The sequence below is a fragment of the Capra hircus genome, chromosome 7 (genome assembly GCF_001704415.2).
Source record: "Capra hircus breed San Clemente chromosome 7, ASM170441v1, whole genome shotgun sequence".
Taxonomy (NCBI): Eukaryota; Metazoa; Chordata; class Mammalia; order Artiodactyla; family Bovidae; genus Capra; species Capra hircus.
Window position 1 is genome coordinate 29,081,645 of NC_030814.1, and position 26,775 is coordinate 29,108,419.

Genomic DNA, 26,775 nt, shown 5'->3' on the forward strand with positions numbered 1-26,775 from the left:
AAAGTCAAAGAAAGGAGACTTAAATGTATAGCAACATGAAGACTCATTTTGTGGTGACTCTTTAAAGTTCATTGTAATATTTTCCCTGGGAAAGCAAATAATTGTTCCATAATTTATTTCATTTGAAAATATCAAATTTAATATATTGTATTTATAAAAAGTAAGTAAAGATAGTGATTTAGGAAAATATTTTTTAAATTAAAATTTTTACTTTCAAAAAAAGCATTGAAATTCAAGTCACGTGGCAAAGTTAATTTAAGAGCAGTTAGAAAATACAAATCTGAAAGTATATATTAAAATCATATAAATTAAACCAGTAAAAAGAAAAATGTTTTTAATGGTGATTAATATTTTTACATTTGCTCCAAAAATATTCACTTAATTAGAAGAAATATTTTAAAACCATATTATTTATATGTCTTTCTTTTTCACAGGAGAGAGAACATAAAAAGTCAACCCTAAATAATTGTGGATATATTATATATAAAGGATTTTCCATGGTATTCTAATGGGAATTCACACAAATCCAGTGAAGCTAATGCTTTGTAGTAGCTCTTAGTATAATTAAATTATTTGTTCTCCTTTTGTAATTCAGTCACAACCCACACCCGCCCCCCCCCCCAGAATAAGAATACTTTATGAGTTAGAACCAACAAAATTTTTTGGATCCTCCAGTCATAAGATAAATTTGTCTCATGAGTTGGAAGTAAACTTGAAACAAGTCTCAGAAATTCAGCCATTAAACCCAAGAAATGTGGTATTTCACCCTTCTACATAAAGCTTTAATCCCTAAAACCTGATTGTTCCGTGACTTACAGTTTCAAAGCATGTTTTAATATTATTTATATTGCTACTGTATATAAATGAGCAATTAGGTAGTTTGAAAAATACACTGTTTTCCAGTGCTTAGAGTAACATTTAATGTGTCTTTTTAGTGTTTATTATCAGACTAGTATTTGTTATTGATTACCGTGGTGTACCAAATGGTCCTCTAAGCTTGAGTCCACACAGTACAACAAAGGAGCAATTATCCCTTGTCAGTAAATCCCAGAAGAATGGATGGATAATTCAGCTCACAACTGTGATCCACAAAGGGAAGTGTGGACTGAAATGCTCTACACTAGTGCTTTGTACTGGGTAAATAAACTTGATAATTACTAGTATTCCGTTCACTTCGATTTATGTCCTTAGGCCAAGTCTAGAAGTTGCTATTACACCAGAAAACTAAAGCATCATGCTCTATACTAGAATGTGGCTACAAAACTATTTTCAAGACCTGTTGTTATGGCCACATTATGATTATTATGAAAGAAAAATTTTCTAATAATTCTCATGACACTGTGAAGGAACAGGTGCAAAATATAAGTATGGAAGACATCTTTAAAATGTAGGAAGGTGATCTCAACTACAGCATATTTAAATCAGTCACCATAATTTGATCCATTTGTTTGGTTGATTCATTCATTTCTGACTATTCTATTTAAAATTATAATTCCTACCCTCTTAACTGGGAACTCTCTTATTTCTTGTTTGTTTTTTTTTTTTTCTCCATAGCACTAATTGTGTTTTTCCCCCCTCACTAGAATGTTAATTCCAAAAAGGCAAGGATTTTTTTTCTCTATTGCATCAGCTATTATGTTGTAGAGCTTGATAAGAGTGTCTTGGCAAGATATATTTTGAGTGGATTTATTAAATAATTTTGAAGTCATAAAATTAAAATTAAAAAGGTATTTCAGATTTAACTTGCTTAAATCTTCATCTATATCATTTGTTTCATTTTTAAATAATAGCTGAAAAAAACCCTTACAAAACATATACAGTGAAGAAGAACTTTGAATAAAAAACTAGTAGATTTTATACCTTTTAACAATGTGATCCGCCCCCCTGACCCCCGGAAAAGAGGAAAAAAAAGGAGCCAATGACAACCTAACATCTTTACTTGTTAAGTTTTAGTTTCGATACAAACAAATATTTTTCCCTTTAGATAGGCAAAAGCTTTTTTAATATACTTACAGTCCTATGCTATGCTCAGTCATGTCCAGTTCTTTGCAACACCGTAGACTGTGGCCCACCAGATTACTCTGTCCATGGGATTTCCCAGGCAAAAATACTGGAGTGGGTTGCCATTTCCTCCTCCAGGGGATCTTCCCAACCCAGGGATCGAACCTGTGTCTCCTGCGGCTCCTGCGTTGGCAGGCAGATTCTGTATACCACTGAGCCACCTAAGCCCCAGTATACTTGCTAAAGAATTATAAGAGAAATAGCATATTTGTACAGCACTAAGCAGTTGCAGCAATTCACTAAATTCTGTTTTTTTCTTGTAAACCTGCTCAACGTAGTAGCGTACGTTTCTGTAAAAGCAAAGGTGAGTGTGGTTTACAAACTTGTCTCTTTTAAGTAAGTTTTTTCTTACAGGAAAAGGTTACTGTTCTACAATTAATTAGAACAATAGTGACACCCTCTGTCTAACTTTTAGTGCTAAGAGCAACTTCCCCATTATAGTAATTGACTGTCAAAAGATGTAGATCAAATCTTTCTTCCTAGATCTGCCTGTAACCATATATATTTAACTAAAAGAAGATAAATGTTTGGTAAAGTTTTCTCTTACTCTAATATTATATATGAAAATTTATACAAGTTTAGTTAAAATGAGAAAGCAATTTGCCTTTAATTTTTTTAAAAAACATGAGTGTTGATATAAAATGCAAATTACAACAATATGTGACAAATGGTAGGTATTGATATACACTGAATGAAATTGCATGTTTTTGTTTAAAATGGGATAGATTGATGTTTAATCTTAATATCTAAGAAATACTATTTCTCCTTTAATACTTACGTGTTTTATCAGAAGTTTAGAATTTTGGCGTTCACAGGGAAACACTTTAGATAACCAAGTTTAAATCTAGGTTTCCTCAGGAAAGACCAAAATCATTGGCCTTGATTGATAATAACTTCCAGTACTATAGAATAAACATACTTTAGTATCTTATCAGTTTATATACTGGGAAATATATGCTACAAATATACTGAGATATTACATCTTCTCATGGAATATTAATGCATGAATGAATAAACTGATGGGAGAAAAGTATAACAAATACAGTAGATCTTGGATTTGAGTTACTTTCATAACAGAACTGTTGGGTTCATACTGATCTGTCTTTTACATATTTCTGATCCCTTCTTGACTGTTCTTAGGATTTGTAATGTATCTAAACAGACTGAGGGATGAAATCCATGGTTGTAAAATAGTTGTATGTATTACTGCTCTATGTAAGAATTAAATCTAAAACCTTGACTCAATTACGAAGAGCCTATCCCAAAGTTTTTCATGTTACTATTTCATGAAGCTGTAGGATTCCATGAAATAATTTGCAAGTAAAGTAGACTTTGAATTTTTCAATCTGATTTTTTAATAATCTGTTTACATGAGACTAATCTGTGCAAATCTAATTCCTTTCTCTTATTCAGTCTCCTAATTACTTTTTCATCCTCACCACCCTATTTTTGCTATTTTGGCTACCAATTATAGCATTTATATTAGAAAGTGAATAAAGTGAGTGTTGCCACCTAAAGACAGAGAATTAATCTAAACAGAGCTCCTTTTTCCATCTCATACAACCATCATTTTCAAACTTGTTACTTATTTACCTATTGGTTGTTGATGTTGCCATTTCATAAGTCTTTGCCTTAAAATAAAGCATTTATTTAAATTTCTATCATTTTATCATATTAATTGCCTTTTATATATCACTCAAATATAGCATCTTATTATAGTTTGTAACTTTAAAAAGTTTTAAAGAGATCTGTTTAAACCAAATAACTTAGTCATATACCAAAGTAACTACTATATCTTAGTTTACCTCTGGAGTGGGAAAAATTACCAATATTTGTTCCCAGGAATGAAAAACTTCCCTTCCTACAGTCTGTTATCATCAGTCTTTGGTTTTGTGCCTTCTCTGTAATGATCTAGGTTTGTTTCTCCTTTATTCTTTGCAGAGTGCTGCAGCAGCTCCCAGTCCAGTGCTAGGAAACATTCCCCCAGGAGATGGCATGCCAGTAGGCCCTGTACCACCAGGGTTCTTTCAGGTACTCAGAGCAACTCTGACTAGGACTGTTAAGGCATAGGAACTCCTGTTCAATTTTATTGAAAGACACAAAGGAGAATGAGGCTATTGTAATCCTTAAAGTAAACATAATACTGTGCAGCCAACTCTTGATTATTCAGAGACCTGTTTTAGTATGTAGATTAGCCCTTCCTTCCAAGGTTTTATTTGTTGTCCAATTTTGATTCGTGTATTTATTTTGCCATTCACTGTTCAAGTAAGAAAGGTAGCTTAAGTGCAAATTAGCCCATTAAGCTAATGTGGTGAAGATTTGGTGGAAGAAAAGGCTAATGAATGAGGTTTTAGAATAATACATGGATTTTAACTATGTAAGCCATCCATATCTCCATAGACCAAAGATAATCAAGATTTGGCTGAACTTTCACGCTATGGCTAAATCATAACCTATTCATTTATCAAAATTATAGGCTACAACAAAATATTTTTGTTATAGAATCATTTTTGTGGCTTTTAAACTGAGATTTTTATCAATATCATTATATAACATAAAATCAGATTTTAAAATGCATATGTTAGTATTTTAAATTTGCAATAAGCACATTTATTTTAGCAAAAGATGATAATGATTTTTTAAATTGCATTACTTTAATGGCATCCACATTTAAATCTGACAGTTTTCTAACCCAAACCAACATAGATTCTGAAGTTTAACTACACAGTTAATTTTATAACACTCTTTGAGAAAATTAGGAAGAAGTTAGGAGTTAGAGCTGCAATTGGAAGGCAGTATGGGAATTAATGTAATAGGCAATATTGTTAAGGAATTACTTCGGGTACTTACAAACTATTTTGTCACTTTAGTGTTTTGTATTTTCAAGATTCTTGAAAATCATTTGTTGATACATACCATCATTACAGAGTAGATCAATGTACTTATAAATGTGAAAATAGAAAAATAAGTAATTTTCCACAGTACAGCAATTGAATTAAAAAGTCATAATTAGAACTGAGTACTAACTCTGAAATGTAAAGTCCTTCAGGATATGCTTATTTGTCTGGCTACTCTATATTGATATTCAAAGTCTTAGAGCTCACATTCTGTACTGAAGCACCTTAAAATATAGGAACATATAATTAATCACTATTTAAGATAATAAAACCTAACACTTAGTAACTACTTACTGTATGCCATGTTTTTGTTCTAAATGTTTCACATATATAAACTCCTAATCTTCACAATAACCTAAGAGTAAAGTAAGTCTTATCATCATTCTTATTGCGCAAATAAAAAAACCAAGGCATGATAAGCAGTTTGTACAAAGTCAGAAAGTCACAGGACTGGGATTCAAAGCAAGGCTTTCTGAACTTCTGCCCTTGACTTTACTGTTTAAAGTTCACTTGTGTGTGTGTGTGTTAGTTGCTCAGTCGTGTCCTTCTCTGGAACCCTGTGGACCGTAGCCTATCTGTCCATGGGATTTCCCAGGCAAGAATACTGGAGTGGGTTGCCATTCCCTTGTCCAGGGTATCTTCCCAACCCAGGGATCAAACTTGGGCCTCCTGAATTGCAGGCAGATTCTTTACCTTCTGAGCCAATGCTCATAGTTGATCATTATTCATAAAATATTTCTAGCTCATTTTATGTGCTTTCCTCATGCTAAGGATAGATTGGAGTTAGGGAATAAATCAGAAGAGTTTACCTACTTACAAGAGCTAGTAGAAGCACTTAAAAAAGAAAAAGAGGATGAGTTGGGAAAGAAGCCAAATTCTTCCTAGGGTCAAGCAAAGATGTATAAACCTATACATTTTCATTTTCACATTTTGTAAAATGAGCCATTCTTCCCTTACCTGCCTTGTGCCTAAGTCTTGGTAAGAGCAGTTGAAACAAAATTAATTTTTGTTTTAATCCAATTAGATAAACATTTGACTCCCAGTAGATGTCAGGCACTGTGGCAGGCATCTAAACATGAATGTGTTTATATGTACCTTCCTAAAGCTCACTGTCTAACCAGTGAGTCATTATTTAAAATAAATAACTGTAATATAGCAAGATATATGCTGAAACAGAGTAAAGTTCTGTGTTGACCTAGAGACGAGAACTATTAAGTCTGCCTGAACTAGAGCTAAAGGTGGTTTTGAAAAAGTTTTCCAAGAAAACAGTCAGAGGAACAATACTCTAGAAAGTGGGAAAAATGTAAGCAAAAGCATGGAAGCGTCAGAATTACCTATGCAGAGGTGTTCAGCGAAATATGAATGGACAATAGAGGAGGGAGGCAGGCAAGAATTCCTGGAAATGAAATTGGAAGATAAACTCTAGCATCTTGAAAAGGGCCTTGTGTGCCGTGTAAAGAACTTGAGTCTTTATTCACTAGGCTTGTAGGGGCTGTTGGACATCTTTAAGAAGGGCAGTGACCAGAATTCAAACTATAGGGCAGATTTACGCTTTGTTAAGCACCTATGATATAGTTGTATACAAAATCCCTGCCCTCAAAAACGTACACTGTGGTGAATGAGAAAGAGAAAAGGCAATTCAAATTTAGAAAGAAATGGCTATATTAAATGAGTAGTGTGTGTTTAAGCAAATCAGAAGGCCACCAAACTCAATCGTGGGAGAACCATTGTCAGAAAAATATTGCCAAAACAGTAAATAAATCCAAGTTGGCATCTAAAGATGATTAGGCAAAGGAAGCAGGGAGAGATGAAAAGAACATTCCAGGAAGAAGGGAAAAAAAATTCTGAAAACCCAGACAAGAAAGCAGAGACCAAATAATTCCAAAAAACTGGAGCTTAATTATTAGCTAAAGAGAGAATGACTAGCAGTGAGGCTCCAAAGGAACCTTGAGGGGCCTTATAGGTTAGTTAAGAGTTTGAGCTTGATCTTAAAGGCAGTGATAAGCTATTGAAGGGTTTTAAGCTAGAAGGATGCCTGTTGCTATTTGCATTTTTTTGAAAAATCACTCCAGTTATAGGATGCAGCGAGTATTGCAGAGGGACAGTTTTGACAGTAGGGAGACTATTTAGGAGGGCTGTTACAGTAATCCACATGAGATTTGATGATAGGGACCACAGAATTTGAGGTGAGACCTCCAATTAAAAATAGCCCATAGACCAATGAGCATAAAGGTTTGAAGGCCAAGACAGTGATCTAGACTACAGATAAAAGTTGCAGGATTGTCACCATATCAAGGACCTGAATCCACAGGTGTAGGCTGACTGTTCAGGGGGGAAGTGCAGAATGAGAGAGTATAGGGATGTATACTTGAACTCCCAGAACAACAACACTCAAAAGAAGAGTGAAGACAACAGAACCCACGAGAGAGGCTATTGCAGGGGGCCAGCTGGACGGCTGTGACAGTAGCTCAAGAAAGAGGCTCTGTGGACCTGTTAATATTTAGGAGCAACAGCAGCGGACTGGGGAGAAGCAGCAACACACAGTTATGTTCACTAGGCATTAGTTGATTGAACAAGTTGGACTTGGAGAAATCGAAGATGATTCTGAGGTTTCTACTTTAGACCCTTGGAAAACTTTCATGTCTTTATCTAGTTAGGAAAGATAGGAGGTACAAAAAGTTTTAAATATGCTTGAGCATGATAAACGTCATCCCTTTTTATCCAGGGAGACCATTCCAGCTAATCCTTTAAATACTCATTTTCCTTATTCAGGAGGCTTAAGTATGTTCAGTCTCCCTAGAAATCCCTCTCTAAAATACTGGGAAAGTCAAGTCATCAAACATTTTTTTAAAAGCAGCAGTATGTTGTCTTTGGTACATATCATGATGGGCTCGGGGTCTGTTTCCTAAATATCAGTATCACTTTCCTGTCCTTCAGCATGATTCTGGCCACAATGCCTGTTGTTAATGGAGAGTAGCTGCCTTCTGTAAGTAGACATGTCATCAAGACAATGATAATTCAAGGCCACATACCAGTTTTTAGTCCAGCTCCATAGAGATAGTGACGTCCTAGAATTACGCAGAGAATGAAAATAGTTTTGAATCCCCATTCTTAGTGAGGAAGTGCAAAGCTTATTTGGGAACAGTTGGAGTGGTACTAGACCAGGAAAGGATTGAGCCTAATAGAATTTAATGAATAAATGGAAGTAAAGAAAGGCGACACTTTATGCATTGAATTAAAGCATAAAGCTTCGCCATCTTCAATTCTGAGCTTCACTCAATATGTGATCATACCATAAGAAGTACTTTTGTGACCCAATGGACTGTAGTCTGCCAGATTCCTCTGTCCATCGGATTTCCCAGGCAAGAATACTGGAGTGGATTGCCATTTCCTGCTCTAAGGGATCTTCCCAACTGAGGGATCCAACCCGCATCTCCTGCTTGGCAGGCAAATTCTTTACCACTGAGCCACCCGGGAAGCTCCCCTTTTCCATTATAACTATAGACAAATACATTACCAAATGAAATTATTATAAACTCTTAATCTGTGAATTCATAACAACAGCGTGAAGAATCAGTTCATTTCATTTGCTCAGTAGTGTCCGACTTTGCAACCCCATGGACTACAGCACACCAGGCTTCCCTGTCCATCACTAACTCCTGGAGCTTACTCAAAACTCATGTCCATTGAGTCGGTGATGCCATCCAACCATCTCATCCTCTGTCATCCCCTTCTCCTCCCGCTTTCACAGTCTTTCCCAGCATCAGGGTCTTTTCCAATGAATCAGTTCTTTGCATCAGGTGGCCAAAGTATTGGAGTTTCAGCTTCAGCATCAGTGCTTCCAGTGAACACCCAGGACTGATTTCCTTTAGGATGGACTGGTTGGATCTCCTTGAAGTCCAAGGGACTCTCAAGAGTCTTCTCCAATACCACAGTTCAAAAGCATCAATTCTTTGGTGCTCAGCTTTCTTTATGGTCCAACTCTCACATCCATACATGACTACTGGAAAAACCATAGTCTTGACTAGATGGACCTTTGTCAGCACTGTAATATCTCTGCTTTTTAATATGCTGTCTAGGCTGTTCCTAGCTTTTCTTCTAAGGAGCAAGCGTCTTTTAATTTCATGACTGCAGTCACCATCTGCAGTGATTTTAGAGCCCAAGAATACAGTTAACTTAGACTCCAATATAAATATGGTCAATTCCCTATACATTTAATAAGTCCATCCTGGAAGACAGACTCTAGATTAGCATCTGTTAGTGACAGATAATCAACATGGTTTAGACTTAAACCCTTAAACTGTCATTTTTTATTGAAATGGAAGTGCTTGTATTATTGAGTATGAGCTCAATCAAGTAAAATCAAGGGGTATAGCTGAACATACAAACAAAGGTGTTAGTTTAGTAAAATGAAGCCATTTGAAGTAAGGCACATTCATTTACTTGGAGTCTTTTTTCAAAGGAGTAATTTGTATAAGAAATACTATAAATTCTCAGAGCGACCTACCACAGAAAGGGTGAATAACTTTAGAATAACTTTCTTAAGATGAGGAGTCTAGTTACTAGGGTCAGAGGGAAGATAGTGTAAGTGGCCATTTGGCAGTTTTGGTGGAAGAAAATACAGTATTGTGGCATGGTATGAATACACATAACAGGCCCTTTGAACTAAATCTGGACTATGGCTCTCTTGTCCCAGTGCCAGAGTATTATTCACAGGTTTCACTGTATGCTAAGAAATTTGAATCATGGATTAAAAGCTTCAGTCTGCTATATATTCATTCTCGTAGCATTTGTACTAAAAATCAGGTAAAATTTGATTCTGTAGTTTTATCAAATAGGCAGCATTAATCCTTGAACCAATTAGATTTTCTTCACATTTGTATATAATAAAATAGTTTAGTTAAATGCATTTATAAACAAAGTTCTCATTCATGTTTTTTTTAAAATAGACTGTTAACTCTGTCACCTTAAGAAGTGTTATAATTTTCTAGATTTGAGCAATAAGAAATCTTTTCTTGTGAATTTATTATAACTTATACTTATTTAACTTACTTGTACTTATTTAAATTCATTTATTTATAAACATAACTTTTTACAGTTATTTAAACATATTTATTATAACATACTAATTAAAGCATTTCTGATTTCAACCAAAAAAAAAAAAATCTGGGGAGTGAAAAATACTTTATTTCCTCCTTTCTGCCCTTACCACAAGAAAACTTTTAAGAAAACCACATCTTGTTTGTATCACTTCAAGTACATCTAAAACTTTCATATGAAAACACAGTGTAACCTTTTAATAGGTTTAATGTAGGTATCTTTGAGTGTACAACTAATGTGGGATATACTTGTAAATATCTAATTCTGAGTTCTGTGTCACCTTTTGTTCATTTTTACCGTGTACCATATTGTGCTTTAATTTTCATCTTGATCCATTTGCTATCTTCTTAGTCACTGGACCTGTAATCTTTACTGAAAACTGTTGAAAACTAATAATATATTGATGATGGATTATAAATGTAAAGCTTTGTTTGACATGAATAAGATTGTATGTACTTGTTTAAGATAAAGTATACCAAGTAATTTAGTTTCAGACTGTGGTGGCCATCCGTATTTTAAAATCCAAATTGATCAAAACTCTCATATGGTAGAAAATGTGTTGCAGCACGTTTGTAAGTCACAATCTGTTTACAGGCAGAGTGTCAGCAATGGTAAAGCGGCTTTGCCATCTAGTGGTGGTTTGCCAGTGTCTCTACTTGTTTGGGTATATTTTCCGAAGGTTCTATTTTTATCAAGACTGCACAGTTGCAAGCTGACCGAATGCTTTGACATAATAATAACGTAATAAGAAGTACAAACAAATAGAAATAAATCTCCCCTTTTCTCCATGGTACTGTTATTGGCTAGAAAAAGCTCAGTATAAATGACATTTATAAAGCACCAAAGACAAAAACAAAACTCAGGGTAATAATGATTTCTTAATATTTTAAAGGAAAAAGAGTCAAAAAGGAGAAAAACAGTTAATCTAACACTGCAACTGAAAAGGACAAACAGGAAGAAATATTTTTACAACATTAAATGTTTCTGGAGGTATATATTTATTTGACTTATTTCTGGACATAACAAGTGAAAGTTGCTCAGTTGTGTCCAACTTTTTGCAACCTTGTGAACTATATAGTCCCTGGAATTCTCCAAGCCAGAATGCTGGAGTGGGTAACCTTTTCCTTCTCCAGGGGATCTTCCCAGCCCAGGGATCAAACCCAGGTCTCCCTCATTGCAGGTGGATTCTTTACCAGCTGAGCCACAAAGGAAGCCCAAGAATACTGGAGTGGGTAGCCTATCCCTTCTCCAGAGGATCTTCCCGACCCAGGAATCAAACCAGGGTCTCCTGCATTGCAGGCAGATTCTTTACCAACTGAGCTATCAGGGAACCTTCATAACTAAGCATACTCCTCTGCTCTGCTCCTCATATTCAGACTTTCATAATACAACTGTTTTATTATCAGAGGACTTGTTTTACCCTATTATTTAATATATAGTTAGTGTCTATGCCTTACTTACACATATTCTTAAATAGTTCCCTTCTGTTATTAAGCTTTCAATTGTCTTCTCTCCCAATGGTTTGCCTTTCTTCTTATCCCTTCTGATTATGTCTGTTTCAGAAGTTAGTCTTAGGAAATACTCTAAACCAAGAGAAACTCTTTTTTCCTTCTCTCCAGAAGTTGTAGATATCATCTTTGACCTCAGGTAACAAACCAAAAGATTAGGAAGTGTATCATTTCTTAATTTGAATGATTACTGAATATCGCAAGTTGAATTGACTTACTGAACTATAACTTTTAACATTATCAGTGTATTTAATATATAGTCTAAAATTCAGTCATTAAGTATAGTATTTCTCAGAATTAAATACACCAGGATATGGAGAGTAGAGGTGGAGAAGGTTATTTACCAAAGTTCAAGAAATAAAGCTGAAGTTTCATTTTCTTAGAAATGTAGTTTTGACTCTTTAAAGAACAAGGATTCTAAATACCAAGAACAGAACAAATCTTTCTCTACTATAAAGATAAAAGCAGCCTAAAAAAAATAAAGGTGCCTGACAGCTGCTGGCTTTGATAATGCTTTCCTACGGTTGTGGTAGTAAGTCTTTCCAGCCTCAGCTCTTAGAACAAATTAAAACTTCTCAGCATGAGTAACTTAAGTTAAAAAAAAAAAATTAGTTCCAAACTAAAGACCCTACATTTTTACTAGATGGACAACAAGCAAAGAGGGGAGTACCAGGGGTTCAGAGTGTTTACTTGGGTTTTTCAGTTAGAACAGAATGAAATACTTTGTTAGAAAGCTTACTTTTTTGTTTATTTGCCAAAATGAGTTATTTATGAAAAAGTTAACCTGGCTATCCTAGACCAGTGTCTTACTACTGAAAATTCTTCCCAGAATACGTCCATTTTTATTATAGGTCCCTGGGAAACAAAAAATGTATAGCAAATATCCAAAGACAATTTACAACAGAATCTTAGTATTTTGTTTAATGTTTGTTATAGAAACAAAAACAAAAATGGTCACCATTCTTTGGGGAATTAAAGATCAAGAAATGAATTATTAAATGTAAGGTGAAAGTCGCTCAGTCATGTCCAACTCTTTGCAACCCTATGGAATTCTCTAGGCCAGAGTACTAGAGTGGGTAGCCTTTCCCTTCTCAGGGGATCATCCCAACCCAGGGATTGAACCCAGGTCTCCCACATTGCAGGTGGGTTCTTTACCAGCTGAGCCACAAGGGAAGCCCATCAAATATAAATCAAATATTAAATATATTGCAAGTTCCCTATATAGGTGGGATAGATTTGGCCTAAGTATACATTAGAATACCTTCAGCTTTTTGAAAAAATAGCATATCGGACTTCCCTGGCAGTCCAGTGGTTAAGACTCCATGCTCCCACTGTAGGGGGCACAGATTCCATTCCAGATGGGGAACTAACATGCTGCGTTGTGTGACCAAAAAAAAAAAAAAATCACCCTAAAAAAGCTAAAATAACTTATCACTAGATGATATTGTTCTGAAATAATGTGTCTTCTGTCTATATCAGAAGTCAACGAACGTTTTCTATAAAATGCCCAGTAGTAAGTATTTAAGGAGTTGAAGGCTCGGAAGTGACACTACTCAACTCTGTTGTGGTGTAAAGGCAGTCACAGACACTGTGTAGGCTGAAGAGCGCTGCTACAGTGAAGGACAGGGAAGCCTGGTGTGCTGCGGCCCGTGTGGTAGCAGAGCCGTCCATGACCTAGTGACTGAACAGCAGTAGCTGCAATCAAACCTTACTTACAAAAACAAGCCGTGGACCACATTTAGCCTGTGAGCTATAAGTGGCCCATTCCAGTTCTTTATGAATATGAACATGACAGCCTGTGAGAAATCTAAAGGGTTAGGGCTAAGAACAGTGTTTCTCCAAGCATGTTCTGAGTGACACTGGCAAAGAGTCCTGGGGGTCACCTGCCTCCTAGTATATCAGAATTCTTGGTGGTGGGGCCATGGTGCTGGAAATCCTTTGGTTTTTGTTCTTTTTTTTTTTTTTTTAAATTAGTGAGTCTTACAAGCTAAAATTGAGAACAACTGGGTAAGACAGCTGATGACATTCAGCATCAAATATTGACTGCCCCCCCCTTACCCATGTTAGAGTTACTGCAGTAATAAACAAGCTAAATAGAAACCCTTGCTCACACTCAACTTAGAGTCCACTATGAGAGACAGTCAGTAAACAAGATAAATATTTAAAAATATAAGACATGTTGGATTGTGATAAAGACTAGAGAGAAAAATGAATCAGAAAAGAACTGACAATGTAGAGGAAGTTCTGGATGGATTGGCCACAGAAGGTCTCAACAAGAAGATGCTATTTGAGTGAAGACCTGAAGAAAGTCAGGGAACAAGAATCCGGTGTCTGAAGGAGTGTTGTAGACTTAGGGAGCAGCCAGTGTAAAGTCCCTGAGTTCAGCACATGACTGGCCTTATCCAGGGACAGCTAAAATGCCTGAGTAACTATAGTAGAGTGTCAGTGGGGAAGACAGATACACAAAATCGGAGGCAGTAGACAGCCACATCAAGTAGAACTTTGTAGGTCATTTGGGGTTTTGCTGAGTGGAGGGTTTTAGCAGGGTCTTCTTGGCTGCTATGCTGAGATTTGTCTATTGGAGGGAATGGTGGAAGCAGAGAGGCCAGTTTGGATATCATGACAAAATTTTAACAAGAGGTTATTATGGCTCAAAGGTGGTAAGCATGGTGAGAAGTGATTGGATTTTAGATATATTTTGGAGTTAGAGCCAACAGATCTTGGCAACGGTCTGGATATGTGTTGTGAGAGGAAAAGACAAATGAAGGGTGACTGCAAGGTTCTTGACCTGTTCAGCTGGAAGAACGGAGCTGACATTTACTCATGTAAGTAAAACTGCAAGAGGAAGTATGAGAGGAATATCGGAAGCTTAAGTTTGAACTTGTTAAGATTAAGGTGACTATTAGATATTCAAGAGATGTCAAGTAGAGAGCAAAGGTATCAGATCTGGAGTTTTATGCCTGAGGCTTGGGCTCGAGACATTTGGGAGTTATTAGCATATGGATAATATTGAAAGCTGTGAGCCTGGATGACATCACCAGGGTAATGAGTAGAGAGAGACGAGAAGCATCCCAAGGCTCTGATATGAAGAAGGCAAGAAGATGAGTAAGCAGGAAGAAAAATGGGAAGGAGGCGCACATGAGTTAGGAAGAAAATCAGGCGCTGTGGGAGCCTGGAAGCCAAGAAGAAAAATGTTTCAGGGAAATAAGGAATGATCAGCTGTGTCAAATGTTTCCGATGGTTCAAATTAGTTGAGGGCTCACACCTGACGGTTGGACCTAATGAGGTGGTCACTGGAGACCATGATAAGGCCAGTTTCAGTGGAGTGATGGGGGTGACAGTCACATAAAAGTGGATTCAGTATGTGGCAGGAAGAGAGAAATTGGAGGCAACGAGTGTGTCAAACTCTTTCAAAGAGTTTTGCTCTAAAGGGAAAGTAAGAGATGAAGCGGTAACTGGAGGGGGAATTGGGGGAGGTCAAAGAAATGCTGCTGCGAATGAGTGTTGGCTATGATAAACTGTCCATCCCTGCCGAGGGACAAAGAAAACAGCTCTGCTGGCACCTGTGAGCAGAGAGTATTGGCTGTTGCCAGATACTATCTATTATACCCAACTATCAGATATAATCTTGAGTTTAAAGACACAGTGCTAGGGAATAGAGTAATCAGATATTCTTTGTACACAGAAGGATGCTTATCAAGAAAGTAAAACAGAATTACTTACTAAAGATACCTTCAACTGTGACTACTGCTGGTTCTCTGTCATTTCTATATTCTATAAATAATCTGACATTACAAATAACTTTGACATCAATAATATTTTCTCCACTCAAATTTGTCTTCTCAGTTTTATTCTGTACATGTATTCTGTATCTGCTTAGCACACGTGGTTCAAAATGCATCCGTTAAATTGAAGAGGTCACTTCACTTGGTTCAATTTGAATTCTCCCATCTTGCTTATTTTCGTAATGTTTGGCATTAGTCAAATTAGCAAGCTCTAGTTTCAAAACAGACATTTTTGAGCATTAATAATTTCTGTAAAAATCTGTTCAGTAGAAAAGAGTATTCTATATAGTTTGGACATAAGTAATTTTAAATAGACTTCATGTTTGCAGGTAAGTAACCAAGCAAATATGAAGCATAACATTTCATTTCTAAAGAAAGTGTGTGTGTGTGTGTATATATATATATCTGCCGCTTGTATCAGAGACCAAGCCCATAGGCAGGTTTCTATAGCAGATGTTATTACTGCTTGTGAATTCGAAAAGACTGCTGCTTAATCAGTAGAAACTTCCGTAGCATATCAAGATATCAGAAGGATAAGAACAACGTAACTTTTTTTTTTAAAACCTAATGGTATGTTTAGGTAAATTAAAGTGTCTATCTCCAACACTGTCATCTGGAACTTTAGATGGAAGCATGAATATAAAATAGGGAAAATGCTGGGGAAGAGGGAAATACTTTTGCATCCTTCAATGAAAAATTAAGAGTAATTTTGAAAACTTATTATTTTGGCATCTTTTTTGAGTCAGCCTAATCCTTTAGCCTGAATTATAAATCTTACATATTTATTTTCATACCCATGGTGATTTTTTTTTAAACTATATAATGTGGGTTGATCTGTCCTTGTGACTTGAGTCAGTGATAGGAGGCAGCACAGAGCCAAATTCAGCTTATATAGGACTCCAGCTACTTGTCCCACAGACACCAAAAAAAAGTGTCTTTGTGTATTTATGAATATAAATTGATCTAAAACAGTTTATTAATGTTTTTACAGATTGTATTCAAACTTCTGTTAGTTGATTAGACCAGAAGGCAGCTTGGAGGAAGCTTGGTCATTCATAATCGACAAGTCCATTGCCAAAACCAGTATCTAATATATGGTAATGAAAGCTTGAGAAATTGTCTCATCTTTTTGAAAGGCCCATAATAGAAGTGAGCAATTTGGATGCTTAGACTAAATCTATATCCAAAGAATCAATCTGCTAATAACTCTGTGCTGAATTGGATTAGTCTTGCCCAAAAAACATCTTACTTTACAGTTATTTTATGTGCGTTGTGTTGTTGATGATAGAATATCTAAGATGTATGGAAAATAAACTACATATTTATGCTTATTAGCAGAATATGCCAGCACAAGCATGTCATTTTGTGAGCTAAATTAGTTTAATACTAGTTGGAATTAAGATGTGTTAATCAAGAGTGTCTTATCCACTGGGGTGTCAGTAATGTCTGATGGAGATTTTCATGAAAAACAGAAAAGGAACTGAACAAATTAAGATATATGAATTGTAAAGTAACTTTGAAGAAATTCAGTTGATGTATAATTTATGCTTCATTACTTTTCCCAGAAAAATCATGAAGCATCTCATGGAATTATAAAAATGTGAACAGTTTTACTATATGTGCGATGGCAGAAACAAATGTACAAGTCACAACACTGATGCTTTTTTTCAAAATAGTATTCTCAGTATTGTTTATTATTGATAGCATATGCTTTCAACTCATCACAATTAAGGAAAAAGATTTACTTCTCAGTGAAATATCAAATAGCAAAATAGAGAATAGAAATCTATATAGGAGAATCATATAGAGAGAACTGAACTAAACTGAAAAAATGGACACAGAATGAATAAAAACGGTAATGTTTAAATTTTGAGACAATGTTTATGCTTGGGATAAAAATCTCATAATGAACATATTTTTATTACCTTTATAGGACTATAGTTATAACCTTCTATATTTATCAATTAAAAAAATTGTGTTCAAGACATTTTTTCTGTTGAAAGATTCTAGAATAATTTTTATGTCACAGACTTTTATATTATTTCTGTGTGTCTGCCTAAAACAGTACATAAAAAATATTGGAAGATTAATCTATCTCAAGTCATATCTGCACAGGACCAAGTAAGGTAGATATTTGATCTTTATGTAATTAATATAGTTACTGAAAATAACGCATATTTTCTTATTTATCACTTTGTACCTTGTGTTTTTGCCTAAATATTGCTGAAAGCAAATTACTTTTTAGCAAATAACTGTTTTTCTTACACATTTTTGCACCAAAAATGGTTATGTGCCAAAGACAATATGATGTTAAGAAAGGAGAATGTTTAATACTTTTACACAGTGCCCAGCCTCTTCTTAATGCAAAGAAAATATGTAAGCTAAAACATTTTTTCTAAGACCTGAGGCTTATAGCTCTTTGAATCTATTTAAGTCCAGAAAGAATGGAGTCTCATGTGTACATGCAGCACTCTAATAGACAGACACCCCCACTGAAATGCCCCACTATATGCAATTGGTGGCATTTCTCATAGCTGGCCTCTGCTTCAGAGAAAAAAATTAGTAAGTCGTCATACCTTTTTTTCCTCCAAATCATAAATAGATTAACCTGACATCCTTCTATACCAAAAAGTGGTTACTAAATACTGGCACTCTGTAAAACTGCTTAAGAATCACTATTTTCAACCCTGAAACCCCAGAAACAGGAGAGAGTTTAAGACCTTCTCAGTCATCTTAGAAAGTGAAGTGTCTTGACTCTTTGCGACCCCATGGGCTATAGCCCACCAGGCTCCTCTGTCCATGGGATTTTCCAGCCAAGAGTACTGAAGTGGTTTGCCATTTCCTTCTCCAGAGGATCTCCACAACCCAGGGATAGAACCCAGGTCTCCCACATTGTAGGCAGACACTTTTACTGTCTGAGTCACCAGGGAAGTCATCTTAATCAGAAATTATCTTATATGTTGTTAATGTGGATATTGTCATTATAACTAGATAAGGTCTTGGGGTCTCCAACACTTTGTTCCTTACCTACTTTTATTAGGTCCTCTAAAAGATATGATTTATCCTACATAAACAAGCTGAATTTTCCCCTCTATACATATAAGCATTTTCTCATTAGACAACCAAATATAATGTGCCAATACTGTTCCTTACCCTTTGCAATATCAATTGATGCCACTTATTTTTAACAAGACACATAAATTGGCCAGATGAGATTTTATACAAGAGAACCAAACTTTATTACACCTTCGCTGGTTTTTACAGTCTTTCATCAGTGTTGTTCACTCAGTCAGTGAGCCAGCTATGGAAGCAACCAAGTATTTATTGAATGTGACTCTGCAAATTCTCTCTTATAATGTGCTAACTGCTTCCTTCCCTTCTTCCTGAACCTCATTATAAGTTATCACATTATAATGAACAGTTTCATTATAATGATAGTACTTTTCTCCTAACCTGTCTTCTCTTCTCTTCCTGTATTCGACTTAAAAATAATAAATGAACTGAAGATAACATGTATTATCAAAGAAAGTGAAAATCATTCAGTTGTGTTGAACTCTTTGTGACCAATGGAATTCTCCAGGGTGGAACACTGGAAGGGGTAGCCTATCCCTTCTCCAGGGGATCTTCCTGACCCAGGAACCCAACTGAGGTCTCCTGAATTGCAGGCAGATTCTTTACCAACTGAGCTATCAGGGAAGCCGTATATTATCAAAACTCTACCAAAAATGTTCAAGGAGAGATAGAGCTTACTAGATTTATTTTATATTTCTGTTGTTGAATTTCATCTGTTAAATCAAGAACGCATGCTAATTACTACTTTATGTGCAACTTGTTTACTTGAAATACCATTGTCCTTTCAGCTTTTCAAAGTTGAATGGGAGCAAAGATAAAGAATTCTGCATTAAATGAAGGGTTGCAAGGTTGCTGAGGGGCCTAGGAGGAAGTGCCTTGTCAGGCAGTTTATTTATGGTCAGTTGGTCATAAGAATGTAGTCTGTGTACCTGCCTTTATTCTGCAATACAAAGGTATTACTGTAGTAGGATGTTATATAGCTCTAAGAAAACTAAAGTGGCAGTTAAGAAATTTGACCTTTGGTTTGCTTTTACATAGAATGAGGAGGTTGACCTAGTTAAGTCTAAAAACTCTTTGCTGTAAAATGTGTCAAAAAGGTGTACTGAAATAAAATTCTTTAAATCAGATTTTATTATAATCATACAATTACAGAACTTATAAACCTTCATTTGAGTAGTTTTGTGAAGTCATTTTTTAAGTGTGTATTTTATAGATTATTTCCTAAGTTCATATTTTCTTAAACTTTGCAGTTGTGTATTTGTCATTTAAAAATACTATATTTTCAAAAATAGAAGCAAATTTCAGTTTTATCCTCAAAAAAGTTCAGTATTTTAAATTGTATAACATACCTCTGACTTACAAATTTTCAGAGTTGTAAAGTGTCCTAAATGTTAGATTTGTTTATACTAAAGAACTTAGTAGTATTCTCTTCATCATTGATTTGTTCTAAATTGTGCTCCTAAAATAAAATGTAGTATATAGAAAATGCTTAAGATGGTATTTTAAAGAAGCTTTTAGCTTTTTCAGTGATTTTTAAATTTTCTTTATTATCAATTTGCTCTTAAAGATCAAGAGTTTCAAAAGCCATGTTGAAATATTTAAAATAAGGTGATTTGTACATTGCTACATCAATTTTAAGGATTCTTAGAAATACCGGTTTTATTTCATGGATTGATTACCTTGACATTAAGGTACTTGCTCTGATCTTTGTTTTGTGCTCTTCTTCTGAAGTGGGTTCCCTTCATATCAAGGCACATATTCCCCTGCAGTGTGCTCAGTCCTCTATGAGAACAGTGTGAACAACGTGCTCAGAAAACAGAGGGAAAGGAGCCTGTCAGTTCAGTTCCGTCGCTCAGTCTATGGACCTCCCTTAAAGAGGGGTGGCACCTAAACCAGCCTCTGGAGGGTTAGTAGAAATTGACTCAGCAGAGAAAGGAGAGAACAGAGTTATCTCAAAAAATATTCTGCTGTTGATTATTAATCATATTTATGCTTTATATATATATATATATATATGAAAAGAAGTTAGGGCTTAAAATGGTTCTCACCACCTATAATTTCAGGATGGGTAAATTATTTGGAAAATATTTCCATGAGGGCGGAATGGGTTCCAAGTTTTCAGAGAAGGAAAGAAGAGAAAGAGCCAGTTCCTTCTAAATCTTAGAGAACTGAGATAAAGCACTAATGGCTTATGAAGATCAAATAATAGGGAGACTATGACTTTCTACTAGCAGCAATGGAAAAGCATAAAGGAAAATCTCTTTTAGGAAAGCAGAAGTTTAATATTTCATGAATAATTCTTGATATAGTGGAAAATAATAATCCTTTAAGATGGAATGACATGCATTCTGAAATAAATTATGATTCTAAGTGGTATGATCTTTTCTCTAAAAGACTACTTGGAGGAAATGAGCTGGACACTTGGTTTATATTTCTATTAGTTTTTTTTATTTTTCTTTCATTTAGTCATCAAATAATTTATTGATTTTTCTGGCTTTGTATATATTTTTATTGCTTCCACTTTGGCTTATCCCATTCATTCTGAGTAAATCGCTGAAACGTAGAAATGAGAATTTATGCCTGTAAATGTTTTCCATATGTCAGGGTACTGACTGTGCTACTCAGTTTGTCTTATAAAGAACCTTAGGAAGCCCTACTTTGGAAAGCCTTTTTAAAAGCAGAGCCTTGAATTTCAGTCATTCATAGTGCTACATGTTCTGTCAAGTAGGGATGATGTCATATGACTTCTGAGGGAAGGCACCAGATTGAAATGTTATTTTCTCTTGGTTTTCATTGATATTTGCCATTTGGTGAAGAGAACAGTCTGTTTCTTCCAGATTAGTGGACTGTAGAAAATAGTTTTTCCATAAAATTGTTTCTCCTGTTAATTTTAGGACTGTGAACTTTGAAAAATCCCAAGCAGAAGGCAATGATCTTTATCGGGTTTGTTCACTGATATGTCCAGCCACTGAGAACAGTGGCTTTGTGGGTGTTAAGTAAACATTTGGTAAATGAACAAATCTCTAGTATACCTTTTAATCAATAAGCATAGCTTTTTTACTCTCTCTGTTGACCTTTGATCTGAACAAAGAGCATCATTGTTGGAGTATATTTTTTTCTTCAACTAGGTTTTTCTTTTTCTCTGGAAAGCATGGGAACAAACTTCTCTAGCTCCTTGATAAAGATAGTTTGTGCCTTAGGAACATACATGGATATCCCATCCCAGTCCCATCCGCACGCTTCAAATATTTATAGCTGTAGTATGCTAACCTTTACACTTAGGGGTAATGTTGGAAATAATTAACACAGAATCATGGGACTTTTAAAATTATTATTTTAAAATTATTTCCCAAGAGACGTTTGAGATCATCTAGTATAACTCTCATTTTAGATTGAGAAAGCTAAAGCCCTGAAAGGTTTTTAATTTAGGGTCCCTCTGCTAATTAGTGGACATACAAAAACTAGAATCCAGGCTCCGTTTGACTCCCAGTCATATGTTTTTTCTGCACGCATTATAACTGTTTAGCCCATTTTTTCAGGGGAAGGCTTTTTCCGCTTAAAATATTGATTCATCCTCCTGACATTTTCAGGCAAATGTTTTGATGTCCCAACTATGAAAAAGAATTCCCCAAATATAAAAAGTAAGCACACTCTCATAGCTAAGGGCTCCTTTGAGGAATCTGTTCTTTGCAAGTTATCAGCAGAGTGAGTACTGACAGGTCTATCAAAAGATGTAGAGGCTTCCCAGGTGGTGCTAATATTAAAGAACCCGCCTGCCAACACAGGAGATGTAAGAGATTCGAGTTCAGTCCCTGGGTCAGGAAGATCCCTTGGTAGAGGGCATGGCTACTTGCTCCAGTATTCTTGCCTGGAGAATCCCATGGACAGAGGAACCTGGCAGGTTACAGTCCATAGGGTTGCAAAGAGTCAGACACAACTGAAGCAACTTAGCACACACACACATACTATCGATAGGTCATCTCTTATATTAGCATTTTACCATAAAGTAAATATCTTGAATTATATTTGAAAGCAAATTGAGTTCTGAATAGTGAAACACAAATATAGCAGAATGTTCTGTTTCTAATACTAAACTCTTGGTTCAGTTACTGTGTCTGCACTTCAACAAGCAGCTGAGGACCTCAGTGGTTAACTCAATAACTTAAGAATCAATCTGAATAGTAAGGGCTACAGTGCTAATTTAGTATTAAAATGCTTTACCCAAAGAAAAATCCTTACCCATTTTTTATATTTTAAGGAAAAGTAGTACACTGTTATCTAAGTTAACTAGCTTTTTGTTATTTTTTGCTTTAATTGCATAGCAATAGATTGAAAATTATAAGTGGGTTTCAATTTTGTTTTTTACCACGCCCCCCAAAGAAAAAAGTGAACTTCTTGGAGGAGGGCATTCAAGGGGAAGTAAATTTAAAAGAGACCCTCTCTCCCAATCTTATTGAGGGGCCTTCAGTTTCACAACCACATGCACTGCCCCTCTGTCTCAGTAGTGTCTCAGTGGGGCCTCATGTTCAGATAGGAGAGTACAACAGTCCTGTTAGAACACACTTACTCACAATGCCGCTGATTAGAGAAAAGCTTCCCTTTTTAAATAGTCCACTTATATTAATACTGTAACATTATTTTACATTCAGAGGAAAATACAATCTCAGATTCTCTGTCCCAAACAAGGTGCATTTCAATGTCTACCAGGATTTAGTAGCGTTAACAATTTCTACCTTGTGTTCCACTTTGAAGTGATTTTATTATAGACAGGAATTATTAGTGACCTATTTTTATTTCTCCATGTCTCAAACACTAAATTGATATTGTATTTTGGCTTAGTGACTATGTCATAAAACACTTTATGAAAGAAAGCCAACCATTCCAAAATCAGTGACACCACACTTAATTATTAAATTGTTTAAATGAGTCCAGGACAGTTTCATAAATGAAATTAGGTGATCAGGAAAGTAGCAGAGGGAGTGTGAATACTGAGATGAGCTTCTAGTTGACAGTATAGTTAACTAATTAATTCAGTTTAGAGCAGCACTTCAGAATCGGTAGAGTCAACTTTGATCAAATGTGTAAAAACTAAACATTTTTTAAATGTTTAAACTGGAAAATCCATATAAGTTTTATCAGCTGAAGTTGACCATATTACCTGAATAATCCACTGTTTCTATTCAAAACGATCTCCTAAGACTACATTAACATATGAGAACACAGTGAGCAAAAAAGCCAAATTGCTGAATTCTAAAGTTCTTATTGATGTGTCCGAGTCTCCAAAAGAGAAAGTCTATACCACATAAATTTGTTATAATTTTATCTTTCAGATGCTGCTTGTAAAATAACCCTAGAAAATATGTGTAGCCATGAACTGCAGGTCTAGTTTCTAAAAATATTTGTAGAAAGTATAAAAATGGAATTTAGAATTATGTGAACTACTATAGAATTGGATGTACAAGTCTTCAGTGAATTCATTCTTAATATTTTAATATTCGACCCTTCAAAGTTGATAATTTGCTTACATTACATGTAATTATGTATTATAATCAAACAATTATATTTATAAAAATGGAATTTTGAATAATTTTTTTAATTTGTGCTCAAATCTGTGTCAAAAATATTCTTCCACTCAACATTGAACAATCATCAAAATGATACTTCTAGCATATTTTTCAGATAGTTTTGGGACTATCAGAGTCAGCACATCTTAGCAGCCTCTGAGTCATCTAACAAAATAGTCAACTTGTATTTTAATATAAGGACATTTTTCTGTTAATAAAAGTACACACCTCATAACATATACACACTACTATTCATAAATAAACAACAAGGACTTGCTGTATAGCACAGGGACTATATTCAATATCTTATAATAGCCTATAATGAAAAATAATCTAAATAAGTATATATGTTTGCATATATATGTATGTGTATCATTGAATCACTTTACATCTGAAACTAATACATTATAAATTAACTATACTTTGATAAAAACTTTATTAAAAATGTACACACCTCATAGTCTGCTAGGCTCAAAATATGCAAAGAAATTTCAACTTTAAAATTTATAATCAATTTTGAATTACAACAAACTCTTAATGAAAGAAAGCTGAAGGTGTTCTAACTACAAATGTCCCTTGGGAAAGAAATGTCTTTACCATTTTAAACAGAACAACAAAATAAAAGATGAAGAAATTTGGCAACTTTAAAATTATTAGAGGAAAACAAAAACCAAATTGGGTAATTTGGTCCAAAGAATATACTCAGAATCCAACTTGTATAATGATGTAGCCAGTAATCCTCTTCCTGAAGTCGTTACTAAAATTCAGTTGCCTAAATTTCTTAATCTTACTTTTGCCAATTGTATAGCATTATCTTAATAATTCACATTTTTTTAAAATTTGGCAGTTTTTCCAGATATTTTACAAACTAAAAAAAATAGGACAGTAATTTTTCTCAAAAGCATTTATTCTACTGAAATTAGCCACAGAAGTAAACTTGACTTATGTTTTGTATAATTCTAAAATTCTTCAAAGCAGTTTATTTTCAGATCTGTATTTTACATTTGTTTCATTTTATTTATTTGTTTTGCTTCAATAGCCTTTTATGTCACCTCGATACCCTGGAGGTCCAAGGCCCCCGTTGAGGATACCTAACCAGGTAAGATTGTATGTGTGCTACTGAAGTTTGATGTTTTGTTGTTTTTGTTTTTTCTAAAGAGTCAATAAAGATCTTGACAGTGTCACATATATTTCTTTCTTATAAAAATGCTAAATTATCCTTCATCTCATTTTATGGGACTTCTAGTGGTGTATAATGTACATCAACGGTTGGCCCATAGTTTGGTTGACTTTTTGTAAATAAAATTGTACTGGAACGCTGCATTCTTTCATTCATGCATTGTCTGTGGCTTCTTTTACACTGCAATAGGAGATTTGAGTCATGATGGAGCCCGTAGGTGGCCTACAACCCTAAAATATTTATTATCTAAATATTTACAGGAAAAAATTGGCTGACCCTTGGAGTCTACCATATACTTTGATCCAAACCTTCAAAATATGTATGATTTTGGTAAATGCAGATTACACTGTAAAGGATGGCAGTGAAATTTTCTATGAACATACTTAAGTTTATTTTTATATTATACAGTTACAATGTCATGGCTGTAACATATCAATTTAGCCCAACTATAGTCACGTATCTGGCATATAATTAGCTTCTTCTAGAAGGGTTAGATCAGTAGTTAACAGTAGATTGTCCAACTATTTTTACCTACAAGAGTTCTGAGATTTCATAGATTTTTGTCCTCAAATAGTTTATCAATTACATAAATATCTATTTGCTAAAGAGAATAAAGCACAGTTTTTACTTGCAGGTATGTTATAGTTTTAAGTTTAGACTAAAGACAGCATGTGTGCATGTGTGTGTATAAGAGTAAATTAAGTGCTTAACTGTTTGGAATATTTACTTTAAGATAATTGTTTTGTCAGTTTCACATGTTTTTATCATCATTTACCCAGATCTGAAGCCTGTTATCACAATAAATTTTTTCTTTCCTAAAAAATTTCTGCTTGCTTCCTGACCAAAAAAATGAAACTAGAAAATTGTGTTTCTTTGATAGCACATTTGATAAAAACGGAGTTTTGCTTCCCCTCTCCTCTTACTGAAATTAGTGTCCTTGAGGTGTCCTAACATGCAACTGGGCGTGCCAACACCCACAGTCATCCCCAGGGGAGACCTTTACGCAGGCAGCACTGCTGGATCATCCCACTGCTGCAGTGCTCATGTCCTCACGGTAGCAGCTGGAGGAGTTTTCTCCTTCAGACCGAATCTGCATTCAGTACATAGGGCCAGGGGAACATGGCAGGAAATAGGAAAAAGAAGTACACGGATGCCAAGCGTTTCAACATATGGGGATTTTATTTTCTATGTGGGTGAACCTGTGTATATTGACAGTCAGATCTGCTTATAGGCGCCTGAGTCTTTTAAATTTCCTTTTTAAGGACAAAAAGTTTTATCTTTCACTGCAGTTTTCATGCTGTTTCAGACATCCCATCCATAGATATATCCATAGATATAAGAGCTGTGTAAGCCTGGCGTGCTGTAGTTCATGGGTCGCAAAGCCAGACATGGCTTAGCCACTAAATAGCAAGAATCTACATTAAGGAAATGTGAATTTCCTTATGTATGTGAGAATTTTCTGACTCCATTATTCCATATGAATTATGAAAATATCTTGGAATTACTGTAATTGCATCCATTTGACACTGTTGAAATGCCTGCTACATATAAGATACTAAGCTAAGTTCCACATCCAAAGAAACTGACAAAATGAAAGACTTTTGGAAA

General features: G+C 35.0%; 1 protein-coding gene across 4 annotated transcripts in view; it reads left to right on the top strand.

Moving 5' to 3' along the window:
* Positions 1–26,775, top strand: part of SSBP2 (single stranded DNA binding protein 2) — a 308,955-nt gene that overhangs the window by 212,817 nt on the left and 69,363 nt on the right. For 2 of the 4 annotated variants that reach the window (XM_018050056.1, XM_018050055.1), the window contains exons 5-6: positions 4,003–4,092; positions 25,027–25,086. In XM_018050056.1, the coding sequence (XP_017905545.1) occupies positions 4,003–4,092; positions 25,027–25,086 (150 nt within the window). The remainder of the gene's footprint in view (positions 1–4,002; positions 4,093–25,026; positions 25,087–26,775) is intronic. The other 2 variants (XM_018050058.1, XM_018050057.1) reach the window with 1 other exon arrangement.